Source organism: Pristiophorus japonicus, chromosome 1 (genome assembly GCF_044704955.1).
Source record: "Pristiophorus japonicus isolate sPriJap1 chromosome 1, sPriJap1.hap1, whole genome shotgun sequence".
NCBI classification, from domain to species: domain Eukaryota; kingdom Metazoa; phylum Chordata; class Chondrichthyes; family Pristiophoridae; genus Pristiophorus; species Pristiophorus japonicus.
In genome coordinates, this window is record NC_091977.1 from 545790771 (window position 1) to 545804525 (window position 13755).

The 13755-nt window shown below is 53.0% G+C and overlaps 1 protein-coding gene across 1 annotated transcript in view; it reads left to right on the forward strand.

Annotated features, from left to right (window-relative positions):
- LOC139273198 (voltage-gated inwardly rectifying potassium channel KCNH2-like) overlaps positions 1–13755 on the forward strand; it is a 210144-nt gene that overhangs the window by 42889 nt on the left and 153500 nt on the right. Inside the window, exon 3 of the mRNA XM_070889823.1 lies at positions 9660–10049. Within this exon, the coding sequence (XP_070745924.1) occupies positions 9660–10049 (390 nt within the window). The remainder of the gene's footprint in view (positions 1–9659; positions 10050–13755) is intronic.

A 13755-nucleotide genomic window follows, 5' to 3' on the forward strand; every position in this document is an offset into this window, starting at 1 on the left:
CCGATCACTGTCCTTCCCGGTATCACTGTAACCCATTCCCCAATGTCCCGTCTCGCTGCAAATTGTTAACCTGTCTTACTGGGATTCAGACCTTCCACAGAAGGAACAATTTCACCCAATCACGTTTGTCGATGCTCTGTTACCACAATCATTCATTTAAATGCCTGTGTGGGGAGTGTATCAGATGGAATCCTGTGTGGTGGACCCTGATACAGAGCAGAGCTCCCACTGGGGCATTGGGGGTAGGGGGGAAGGGGGGTGATTGGAGGATGTGGGGGGGAGTGGGTGAGGTTAGTGGCGGGGGGCGAGGGTCGGAGTGCTGGGGGGCGAGGGTCGGAGTGTTGGGGGTGAGGGTCGGAGTGTTGGGGGTGAGGGTCGGAGTGTTGGGGGGCGAGGGTCGGAGTGTTGGGGGGCGAGGGTCGGAGTGTTGGGGGGCGAGGGTCGGAGTGTTGGGGGCGAGGGTCGGAGTGCTGGGGGGCGAGGGTCGGAGTGTTGGGGGTGAGGGTCGGAGTGTTGGGGCTGAGGGTCGGAGTGCTGGGGGGCGAGGGTCGGAGTGTTGGGGGGCGAGGGTCGGAGTGTTGGGGGCGAGGGTCGGAGTGCTGGGGGGCGAGGGTCGGAGTGCTGGGGGGCGAGGGTCGGAGTGCTGGGGGGCGAGGGTCGGAGTGCTGGGGGGCGAGGGTCGGAGTGCTGGGGGGCGAGGGTCGGAGTGCTGGGGGGCGAGGGTCGGAGTGCTGGGGGGCGAGGGTCGGAGTGCTGGGGGGCGAGGGTCGGAGTGCTGGGGGGCGAGGGTCGGAGTGCTGGGGGGCGAGGGTCGGAGTGTTGGGGGGCGAGGGTCGGAGTGTTGGGGGGCGAGGGTCGGAGTGTTGGGGGGCGAGGGTCGGAGTGTTGGGGGGCGAGGGTCGGAGTGTTGGGGGGCGAGGGTCGGAGTGTTGGGGGGCGAGGGTCGGAGTGTTGGGGGGCGAGGGTCGGAGTGTTGGGGGGCGAGGGTCGGAGTGCTGGGGGGCGAGGGTCGGAGTGTTGGGGGGCGAGGGTCGGAGTGCTGGGGGGCGAGGGTCGGAGTGCTGGGGGGCGAGGGTCGGAGTGCTGGGGGGCGAGGGTCGGAGTGCTGAGGGGGCGAGGGTCGGAGTGTTGGGGGGCGAGGGTCGGAGTGCTGGGGGGCGAGGGTCGGAGTGTTGGGGGGCGAGGGTCGGAGTGTTGGGGGTCGAGGGTCGGAGTGTTGGGGGGCGAGGGTCGGAGTGTTGGGGGGCGAGGGTCGGAGTGTTGGGGGGCGAGGGTCGGAGTGTTGGGGGGCGAGGGTCGGAGTGTTGGGGGCGAGGGTCGGAGTGTTGGGGGCGAGGGTCGGAGTGTTGGGGGGCGAGGGTCGGAGTGTTGGGGGGCGAGGGTCGGAGTGTTGGGGGCGAGGGTCGGAGTGTTGGGGGCGAGGGTCGGAGTGTTGGGGGGCGAGGGTCGGAGTGTTGGGGGGCGAGGGTCGGAGTGTTGGGGGGCGAGGGTCGGAGTGTTGGGGGGCGAGGGTCGGAGTGTTGGGGGGCGAGGGTCGGAGTGTTGGGGGGCGAGGGTCGGAGTGTTGGGGGGCGAGGGTCGGAGTGTTGGGGGGCGAGGGTCGGAGTGTTGGGGGGCGAGGGTCGGAGTGTTGGGGGGCGAGGGTCGGAGTGTTGGGGGGCGAGGGTCGGAGTGTTGGGGGGCGAGGGTCGGAGTGTTGGGGGGCGAGGGTCGGAGTGCTGGGGGGCGAGGGTCGGAGTGCTGGGGGGCGAGGGTCGGAGTGTTGGGGGGCGAGGGTCGGAGTGTTGGGGGCGAGGGTCGGAGTGTTGGGGGCGAGGGTCGGAGTGTTGGGGGGCGAGGGTCGGAGTGTTGGGGGGCGAGGGTCGGAGTGTTGGGGGGCGAGGGTCGGAGTGTTGGGGGGCGAGGGTCGGAGTGTTGGGGGGCGAGGGTCGGAGTGCTGGGGGGCGAGGGTCGGAGTGCTGGGGGGCGAGGGTCGGAGTGCTGGGGGGCGAGGGTCGGAGTGTTGGGGGGCGAGGGTCGGAGTGTTGGGGGGCGAGGGTCGGAGTGTTGGGGGGCGAGGGTCGGAGTGTTGGGGGGCGAGGGTTGGGGGGGCGGTGAGGGGAACTTGGAGGAGGTGAAGCCTCCATGTGCCTACTGCCCTCTCATAGAATCACAGAAATTTACAGCACGGAAGGGGACCATTCGGCCCATCGTGTCCGCACCGGTCGATAAAGTGCTACCCAGCCTAATCCCACTTTCCAGCTCTGGGTCCGTAGCCCTGCAGGTTACGGCACTTCAGGTGCACATCCAAGTATTTCTTAAATGTGGTGAGGATTTCTGCCTCTACCACCCTTTCAGGCAGTTAGTTCCAGACCCCCACCACCCTCTGGGCGAAGAAATTTCCCCTCAAATCCCCTCTAAACATCCCCCCAATTACTTTAAATCTACACCCCCTGTGTTGTTGACCCCTCTGCTAAGGGAAATAGATCCTTCCTATCCACTCTATCCAGGTTAATAAGGTCTTCCCTCAACCTCCTCTGTTCCAAAGAAAAGGGCTTAAGGGGTTTAGCAGCTTTGAAATCGGATAAATCCCCAGGCCTGGATGAAATGTATCCCAGTCTGTTAAGAGAAGCAAGAGAGGAAATAGCAGAAGCTCTGACCATCATTTTCCAATCCTCTCTGGCTACAGGTGTGGTACTGGAGGATGGCTAATGTGGTATCGTTGTTTAAAAAAAGAGAAAGGGATAGACCGAGTAATTACAGGCCAGTCAGCCTAACCTCAGTGGTGGGAAAATTATTGGAAAAATTTCTGAGGGACATGATCAATCTTCATTTAGAAAGACACGGATTAATCAAGGACAGTCAGCGTGGATTTGTTGAGGGAAGGTCGTGTCTGACTAACTTGATTGAATTTTTTGAGGAGGTAACCAGGAGGGTCGATGAGGGCAGTGTGTATGATGTAGTGTCTATGGATTTTAGCAAGGCTTTTGATAAGGTCCCACATGGCAGATTGGTCATGAAGGTTAAAGCCCATGGCCTACTCCTGTTCCTAATTCTTATGTTCATCCTTTCAGGCCGTGAGTTCCAGACCCCCACCACCCTCTGGGTGAAGACATTTCCCCTGAAATCCCCTCTAAACCTTCCCCCAATTACTTTAAATCTACATCCCCTGGTTGTTGACCCCTCTGCTAAGGGAAACAGGGCCTTCCTATCCACTCTCTCCAGGCCCCGCATAATTTTATACACCTCAATCAGGTCTCCCCTCAGCCTCCGCTGTTCCAAAGAAAACAGACCCAGCCTATCCAGACCCTTCAAGTATAACCTCCCTGCTCTTGTATTCCATGCCTTGACTAATAAAGGCAAGCATTCTGTATGCCTTTTAACCACCTTAGTGACCTGTCCTACCTTTAAGGATCTGTGGACCTGCATTTCAAGGTCCCTCTGTTCCTCTACACCTCTCAGTATCCTCCCATTTATCGTGTATTCTCTTGCCTTGTTAGCCCTCCCCAAATGCACTTCCTCACACTTTTCTGGATTTGAATTCCATTTGACACTTTTCTGTCCAATTGACCAATTGATCGATATCTTCCTGCAGTCTGGACCTTTCCTCCTCACTGTCAACCATACATCTGCAAATCTCTTTACCATACCCCCTACATTCAAGTCTAGATCATTGATATATACCACAGAAAGCAAGGGACCCAGTACTGAGCCCTGCGGAACCCCACTGGAAACATCCTTCCAGTCACACAAACACCCATCGACCATTCCCCTTTGCCTCCTGCCACTGAGCCAATTTTGAATCCAATTTGCCCCTCTCCCTTGGATCCCAGGGGCTTTTACTGTTTTGATCAACCTGCCGTGTGGGATCTTGTCAAAAGCCTTGTTAAAATCCATATACACTGCATCAAACACACTGCCCTCATCGACCCTCCTTGTTACCTCCTCAAAGGACTCAATCAAGTCAGTCAGACACGACCTTCCCTGAACAAATCCATCGTCCAGTTGCCCTCTGTGAAACCGTCGCACGTTTGTCACAGCTCGCGCTGGAAGCTTCAGGTGGTATGCTCTTTTATCCTCCCGACCTGCGGTGGACAATATCCCAAGAGTGGATAGTCAAGGGGCTATACGAGATGGGGGAGGAACTTAACACAATCACTATCACTAAGGAGGTGGTACTCAGTAAGATAATGGGACTAAAGACAGATAAATCCCCTGGACCTGATGGCTTGCATCCTAGGGTCTTAAGAGAAGTAACGGCAAGGATAGTGAATGCATTGGTTGTAATTTACCAAAATTCCCTGGATTCTGGAGAGGTCCCAGCAGATTGGAAAACTGCAAATGTAATGCTCCTATTTAAAAAAGGAGGCAGACAAAAAGCAGGAACTATAGACCAGTTAGTACATCTGTGGTTGGGGAGATGTTGGAGTCCATTATTAAAGAAGCAGTAGCAGGGCATTTGGTCACCAATTTGGAGCGTGGGCAGGAACATCGGCGGGGCCCAGGTACAGCAGAGGAGCAGGAGGTCGAGGCGGATGAGCAGCGAGAGATTGTGGCGGAGGTGTATCGAGTGATTGAGGCGGAGGAACGATGAGAGATCGTGGCTGAGATTCGGTGAGAGATTGTGGTGGAGGTTCAGCGAATGTTTGGTGAGGAGGTGCGGTGAGACATCGTGACGGAGGTTTGGCAAACGTTTGTGGCGGAGGAGCGGTGCGAGATCATGGCGGAGGTGCGGCAAATGAGGGTACGGGGCCCATGTGTGCGCACTAGGTCCATGCAGCAGAGCTGGCCTCCAGTTGTCCTGGTTAACCCTTGCCACTGGACCAAGACCTAGCTCTGTCAAGCCCGTGTGGTGGCTGGTGTGCAACGGTCACCCCACGTTAAACAATTCACACACAGGCATCTTCCACCCCTGGAGTTCAGGACTGGAACATCGGGTGAACTCATCCCTTTTGATGTGGAAGAAGTCATCTTCGTTCGAGGGACCGACTACAATTGATTAACAAATCCACGCTGACTGTCCTTGATTAATCCGTGTCTTTCTAAATGAAGGTTTATCCTGTCCCTCATAATTGATTTCAGTAATTTTCCCACCACCGAGGTTAGACTAACTGGCCTGTAATTACTCGGTTTATTCCTTTCTCCCTTTTTAAACAATGGTACAACGTTGGCAGTTCTCCAATCCTTTGGCCCCATTGCTGGAGCCAGGGAGGATTGGAAAATGATGGTCAGAGCCTCCGCAATTTCCTCCCTTGCTTCTTTTAATAGCCTAGGATATATTTCATCCTGTCCTGGCGATTTATCTACTTTCAAAGATGCTAAACCCCTGAATACTTCCGCTCTTACTATGTTTATCCCATCCAATATTTCACTCTCTTCTTCCTGAACTTCAATGTTGGTATCGTCCCCATTCTTTTGTGAAAACAGCCGCAAAGTGTTCATTTAGTACCTTACCCACGTCCTCCGTCTCCACACATAGATCACCATGTTGGTCTCTAATAGGCCCTACTCTTTCCTCAGTTATCTCCATGCTCTTCATGTAATTGTAAAACATCTTTGGATTTTGTTTGAACAAATATTTTGTATTGGTCTTCATGGTAGAAGACATTAAAAATATCCCAATAGTGGATAATCAAGGGGCTATAGGGAGGGAGGAAATTAATACAATCATTATCACTAATGAAGTAGTACTCGGTAAAATAATGGGACTAAAGGTGGACAAGTCCCCTGGACCTGGTGGCTTACATCCCAGGGTCTTGAGAGAGGTGGCTGCAGAGATAGTGGATGCATTGCTTGTAATCTACCAAAATTCCCTGGACTCTGGGGAGGTCCCAGCAGATTGGAAAATCGCAAATGTAACGCCCCTATTTAAAAAAAGAAGGCAGACAAAAAGCAGGAAACAATAGACCGGTTAGCCTAACATCTGTCGTTGGGAAAATGCTGGAGTCCATTATTAAGGAAGCAGTAGCAGGACATTTGGAAAAGCATAATTCAATCAAGCAGAGTCAGCATGGTTTTATGAAAGGGAAATCATGTTTGACAAATTTGCTGGAGTTCTTTGAGGATGTAACGAGCAGGGTGGATAAGGGGGAACCAGTGGATGTGGTGTATTTGGATTTCCAGAAGGCATTTGACAAGGTGCCACATAAAAGGTTACTGCACAAGATAAAAGTTCACGGGGTTGGGGGTAATATATTAGCATGGATAGAGGATTGGCTAACTAACAGAAAACAGAGAGTCGGGATAAATGGGTCATTTTCCGGTTGGAAAACCGTGACTAGTGGGGTGCTGCAGGGATCAGTGCTGGGTCCTCAACTATTTACAATCTATATTAATAACTTGGATGAAGGGACCGAGTGTAATGTAGACAAGTTTGCTGATGATACAAAGATGGGTGGGAAAGTAAATTGTGAGGAGGACACAAAAAATCTGCAAAGGGATATAGACAGGATAAGTGAGTGGGCAAAAATTTGACAGATGGAGTATAATGTGGGAAAATATGAGATTATCCACTTTGGCAGAAAAAGTAGAAAAGCAAATTATAATTTAAATGGAGAAAGATTGCAAAGTGCCGCAGTACAGCGGGACCTGGGGTCCTTGTACATGAAACACAAAAGGATAGTATGCAGGTACAGCAAGTGATCAGGAAGGCCAATGGTATCTTGGCCTTTATTGCAAAGGGGATGGATTATAAAAGCAGGGAAGTCTTGCTACAGTTATACAGGGTATTGGTGAGGCCACACCTGGAGTACTGCGTGCAGTTTTGATTTCCATATTTACAAAAGGATATACTTGCTTTGGAGGCAGTTCAGACAAGGTTCACTCGGTTGATTCCGGAGATGAGGGGATTGACTTATGAGGAAAGGTTGAGTAGGTTGGGCCTCTTCTCATTGGAATTCAGAAGAATGAGAGGTGATCTTATCGAAACGTATAAGATTATGAGGGGGCTTGACAAGGTGGATGCAGAGAGGATGTTTCCACTGATGGGGGAGACTAGAACTAGGGGGCATGATCTTAGAATAAGTGGCCGCCCATTTAAAACTGAGATGTGGAGAAATTTCTTCTCTGAGCATTGTAAATCTGTGGAATTCGCTGCCTCAGAGAGCTGTGGAAGCTGGGACATCGAATAAATTTAAGACAGAAATAGACAGTTTATTAAATGACAAGGGGATAAGGGGTTGTGGGGAGCGGGCGGGGAAGTGGAGCTGTGTCCATGATCAGATCAGCCATGATCGTATTAAATGACGGAGCAGGCTCGAGGGGCCGTATGGTCTACTCCTGCTCCTATTTCTTATGTTATTATGTTCTTATATCATCCCTCCTCACAGCTGTGATAGTTTCTTTAATCAATGCTGTGACTCCCCTCTCTTTTTTACCCCCCTCTCTATCCCGTCTGAAAACCCTGTAACCAGGAATGTTGAGCTGCAAAACCTGCCCCTCTTTTAGCAATGCCTCTGTAATGGCTATAATGTTATACTCCCAAGTGTCTACCTGTGCTCTCAGCTCATCTGTCTTATTCGCTATACTCCTTGCATTGAAGTATTTACCATTTAGCGCTGCCAAACTCGATTGTTGTCTATTTTCTAGCCTTTGTTTCCTCTGCCTTCCAAACTCATTTACTAATTTTCTGCCTTCCATTTTCAGCTTGGCTTCTGTCCCTTCTGACAATTCTCTCAGGTTCCCATCCCCCTGCCAAGCGAGTTTAACTCCTCCCCAACAGCACTAGCAACCCCCCCCCACGAGGATATTGGTCCGGGCTCCGTCCGGCTTGTACAGGTCCCACCTCCCCCAGAAACGGTCCCAATGCCTCAGGAATCTATAGCCCTCCCTCCTGCACCATCGCTCCAGCCACGCTTTCATCTGCTCCAACCTCCTATTTCTGTACTCACTAGCTCGTGGCACCGGGAGTAATCCGGAGATTACTACCTTTGAGGTCCTGCTTTTTAATCTCTCTCTGAGCTCCCTATAATCTGCCTGCAATACCTCATCCCTCTTTGTACCTATGTCGTTGGTACACACTGCGGCCACGGTGCGCCGGTGGTGGAGGGAGTGAGTGTTGAAGGTGGTGGAGGGAGTGAGTGTTGGAGGTGGTGAAGGGAGTGAGTGTTGGAGGTGGTGGAGGGAGTGAGTGTTGGAGGTGGTGAAGGGAGTGAGTGTTGGAGGTGGTGGAGGGAGTGAGTGTTGGAGGTGGTGGATGGGGTGTGGATCACGGGGCTGCTTTGTCCTGGATGGTGTCGAGCTTCTCGAGTGTTGTTGGAGCTGCACCATCCAGGCAAGTGGAGAGTGTTCCATCACACTCCTGACGTGTGCCTTGTCGATGGTGGGAAGGTTTTGTGAGGTTATTCACTTTGGTAGGAATGGTGAGAAACTAGTCGGAGAGATTTGGGGATCCGTGTACACAAAACATAGAAATTTAGTGATCAGGTACAGCAAGTAACTGGGAAGGCAAATGGTATGTTGTGCTTTATTGGGAGTACCAGAGTAAGGGGGGGGGGGCCCGAAGTTCAGCCTCGCAGAAAGGCCCGTTACCGCAGAAAGTGACGGAGTTGAGCGACCTCCGACCTCTGGTACCAATGGCCGCCGCGATCGAAATTCAACGTGGGGAATTTTGCCGCACTGCTGCCGGGCGACTGAAGAGTGTCATCAAAGCGCGCATCGCCACTCTCCCAAACCTCCACCCCCCCCCCCCCGCGAAAACCCTCCACCCGCCGCGCGGTGCTCCTTGTATTCTGTGTGAGAATCGCGGCATCGCGGCGGCCCTTCGAGGGGAGGGCACTCTGCCGAGGCCGCCGTGGCTTTTTTTGTCGGCCGACTTCCTGATCCGCTGGAGAATTACACGCGCAGTGACTGGGGGTCCGGGGGTCCCTGGGTGAAGGGCAGAGCTCCCCGGGGGTCCCTGGGTGAAGGGCAGAGCTGTCGGGGGTCCGGGGTTCCCTGGGTGAAGGGCAGAGCTGTCGGGGGTCCGGGGTTCCCTGGGTGAAGGGCAGAGCTCCCCGGGGGTCCCTGGGTGATGGGTGGAGCTATCGGGGGTCCGGGGGTCCCTGGGTGAGGGGCGGAGCTCCCCGGGGGTCCCTGGGTGAAGGGCGGAGCTCCCCGGGGGTCCCTGGGTGATGGGTGGAGCTATCGGGGGTCCGGGGGTCCCTGGGTGAGGGGCCGAGCTCCCCGGGGGTCCCTGGGTGATGGGCCGAGCTCCCCGGGGGTCCCTGGGTGAGGGGCGGAGCTCCCCGGGGGTCCCTGGGTGAAGGGCGGAGCTCCCCGAGGGTCTCTGGGTGATGGGCCGAGCTGTCGGGGGTCCGGGGGTCCCTGGGTGAAGGGCCGAGCTCCCCGGGGGTCCCTGGGTGATGGGTGGAGCTGTCGGGGGTCCGGGGGTCTCTGGGTGATGGGCCGAGCTGTCTGGGGGTCTCTGGGTGATGGGCCGAGCTGTCGGGGGTCTGGGGGTCTCTGGGTGATTGGCCGAGCTCCCCGGGGGTCCCTGGGTGAAGGGCGGAGCTCCCCGGGGGTCCCTGGGTGAAGGGCGGAGCTGTCGGGGGTCCGGGGGTCTCTGGGTGATTGGCCGAGCTCCCCGGGGGTCTGGGGGTCTCTGGGTGATGGGCCGAGCTGTCTGGGGTCCGGGGGTGAAGGGCGGAGCTCCCCGGGGGTCCGGGGGTCCTGACTGTAGCTCTCCACCTCTTGTGTTGCAGGTCAGGGAAGGAGCTTTAAGCTGAGATTGCCAAACCTGCGGTCACTCAGCACGGGCAGGTTGTCGCTGCCCCGGGATGACCCTGAGATGGGGGTGATGGACATCTCTGGGCCGAGCAGCGAATCTGTGGCCATGGAGGAGCTGAGCCAGACCGAGGAGCTGCAGGCACTGATCGAGCTGGACAGTAAGGTCCGGCCCGAGGAGATGGAGGGGCCACTGGATCAGTCCTCGCTGAAACACGAGCTCTCCTGCTCCACATCCAGCCTGAGCCAGAGCGCCAGGCCCTCGAGGGACAGTTTCTACAGCTTCTGCCGTGTCTCCTCACTCGACGACATCGAGGCGATGAGGGGAGACCTCGACAGAAGGTTCCGGAGCCGGCACTCCAGCACAGGTACTCGTTCTGGCAGCATTGGTGGGCTGTAGCCATGCCCAGGGGAGGGGGTGTCTGGGGCAGGGGGAGAGAGGGGGGAGGGGGTGTCCGGGAAAGGGGGAGGGTCGTGTCCCAGGGGAGGGGCAGGGGGAGAGAGGGGGGAAGGGCAGGGGGAGAGAGGGGGGAGGGTCGTGTCCCAGGGGAGGGGGAGGGGCTGTTGTTGGGTGAATGTTGAGCCCCAGAAAGTCCCGGCAGTGTCTGTACCCGAGACCAATCCTGGGATGAGCTTGGATGTGACTGTTAGCAGGAGTCGGCCATTCGGCCCCTCGAGCCTGTTCCACCATTCTGGGATCGGTGTCCGAACTCCATCCTCCCGCCTTGTCTCCCAAAAATCTATTGATCTCAGATTTAGAATGGTGAATTGAGCATTGACTGCTTTTTGTGCGATAGATTGTGTCCCCCCCACCCCCCCACAACCCCTGCCCCTCTCCCCGGTCCCCCCCCCTGCCCCCCGTCCTCCATCGCCCTCCACCCCCCCTGTCCCCCGTCCTCCATCGCCCTCCACCCCCCCTGTCCCCAACCCCCCCGTCCTCCGTCCCCCCCTGCCCTCCGTCCCCTGTCCCCCATCCCCCCTTCATCCCCCCACCCCCCGCCCCCCGCCCCCTGTCCCACTCCCTGCCCCTGGTTCAGTTTCCTTGGGATTCCCAGCATGCTATCATCTTCCTTCAGTGTAATTATTCTACAGCTTCTATAGATACGTGAAAAGGAGAATATTAGTGAAAGTAAATGTGGGTCCCTCACAGGCTGAGACAGGAGAAGTTATACTGGGAATAATGAAATGGCAGAGGAATTAAACAAATACTTTGTGTCTGTCTTCACGGAACAAGACACGAAAAACCTCCCAGAATAGTGGCGTATCAAGGGTCTAGCGAGAATGAGGAATTGGTATTGGTAAAAAAAATAGTGCTGGAGGAATTAATGGGACTGAAAGCCGATAAATCCCCTGGACCTAGTGACCTACATCCTGGGGTTTTGAAAGAGGTGGCTATAGAGATAGCGGATGTATTGGTTGTCATCTTCCAAAATTCCACAGATTCTGGAACGGTTCCCACGGATTGGAAGGTAGCTAATGTAACCCCACTATTTAAGAAAGGAGGGAGAGAGAAAATGGGGAACTACAGACCAGTTAGCCTGGCATCAGTCGCAGGGAAAATGCTAGAATCTATTATCAAGGTGGTAACAGGGCACTTCGAAAATAATAATAGGATTGGGCAGAATTAACAAGGATTTATGAAAGGGAAATTATGATTGACAAATCTCTTTTTTTGAGGATGTAACTAGCAGAGTAAATAAGGGGGAACCAGTGGATGTGGTGTATTTGGATTTTCAGAAGGCATTCGATAAGGTGCCACACAAGAGGTTATTGAACAAAATTTGGGCTCATGGGATTGGGGGTAATATACTAGCATGGATTGAGGATTGGTTAATGGACAGAAAACAGAGAGTAGGAATAAACGGGTCATTTCCAGGTTGGCAGACTGTAACTAGTGGGGTACCGAGTGTAATATATCCAAGTTTACTGATGATACAAAGCTCGGTGGGAATGTAAGTTGTGAGGAGGATGCAAACAGGCTCCAAGGGGATATAGACCGGCTCAGTGAGTGGGCAAGAACATGGCAAATGGGATATAATGTGGAGAAATGTGACGTTATCCACTTTGGTCGGAAAAATAGAAAAACAGAGTATTTTTAAATGGTGAGAGATTGGGAAATGTTGGTGTTCAGAGGGACCTGGGTTCCTTGTACACCAATCACTGAAAGTTAACCTGCAGGTACAGCAAGTGATTAAAGCAAATGGGATGTTGGCCTTTATTACAGGAGGATTTGAGTATAAGAGTAAAGATGTCTTACTACAATTATATCGGGCCCTGGTGAGACCACACCGGGAGTATTGTGTACAGTTTGGGTCTCCTTACCTAAGGAAGGATATACTTGCCATAGAGGGAGTGCAACGAAGGTTCACCAGACTGATTCCTGGGATGGGGGGATTGTCCTATGAGGAGGGATTGAGCAGACTGGGCCGATATTCTCCAGAGTTTAGAAGAATGAGAGGTGATCTCATTGAAACATACAAGATACTGAGGGGGATTGACAGGGTAGATGCAGGGAGGGTGTTCCCCCCGGGATGGGGAGTCTAGAACCAGGGGTCACAGTCTCAGGATAAGGGGTCGGCCATTTAGGACTGAGATGAGGAGAAATTTCTTCACTCAGAGGGTGGTGAATCTTTGGAATTCTCTGCCCCAGAGGGCTGTAGATGCTGAATCTCTGAGTATATTCAAGGCAGAGATTGATGATAGATTTTTGGATATTAAGGGAATCAAGGGATATGGGGATAGAGTTGACGTAGAACTTAAGGAAAGGTAACTTCGATGGTGTGAGGCGTAAATTGGCTAGAATAGACAAATGATACTTAAAGGGTTGACGGTGGATAGGCAATTGCAAACATTTAAAGATCACATGGATGAACTTCAACAATTGTACATCCCTGTCTGGAGTAAAAATAAAATGGGGAAGGTGGCTCAACCGTGGCTAACAAGGGAAATTAGGGATAGTGTTAAATCCAAGGAAGAGGCATATAAATTGGCCAGAAATAGCAGCAAACCTGAGGACTGGGAGAAATTTAGAATTCAACAGAGGAGGACAAAGGGTTTAATTAAGAGGGGGAAAATAGAGTCTGAGAGGAAGCTTGCTGGGAACATAAAAACTGACTGCAAAAGCTTCTATAGATATGTGAAGAGAAAAAGATTAGTGAAGACAAATGTATGTCCCTTGCAGTCAGAATCAGGTGAATTTATAATGGGGAACAAAGAAATTGCAGACCAGTTAAACAAATACTTTGGTTCTGTCTTCACGAAGGAAGACACAAATAACCTTCCAGAAATACTAGGGGACCGAGGGACTAGTGAGGAACTGAAGGAAATCCTTATTCGGCGGGAAATTGTGTTAGGGAAATTGATGGGATTGAAGGCCGATAAATCCCCAGGGCCTGATAGTCTGCATCCCAGAGTACTTAAGGAAGTGGCCATAGAAATAGTGGATGCATTGGTGATCATTTTCCAACAGTCTATCGACTCTGGATCAGTTCCTATGGACTGGAGGGTAGCTAATATAACACCACTTTTTAAAAAAGGAGGGAGAGAGAAAACAGGTAAATATAGACTAATTAGCCTGATATCGGTGGAGCGGAAAATGTTGGGATCAATTATTAAAGATGAAATAGCAGCACATTTGGAAAGCAGTGACAGGATCGGTCCAAGTCAGCATGGATTTATGAAAGGGAAATCCTGCTTGTCAAATTTTCTAGAATTTTTTGAAGATATAACTAGTAGAGTGGACAAGGGAGAACCAGTGGATGTGATGTATTTGGACTTTCAAAAGGCTTTTGACAAGGTCCCACACAAGCGATTGGTGTGCAAAATTAAAGCACATGGTATTGGGTATTGGGGGTAATGTACTGACGTGGATAGAGAACTGGTTGGCAGACAGGAAGCAGAGATTCGGGATTAACGGGTCCTTTTCAGAATGGCAGGCAGTGACTAGTGGGGTGCCGCAGGGCTCAGTGCTGGGACACCAGCTCTTTACAATATATATTAATGATTTGGATGAGAGAATTGAGTGTAATATCTCCAAGTTTGCAGATGACACTAAGCTGGGTGGCGGTGTGAGCT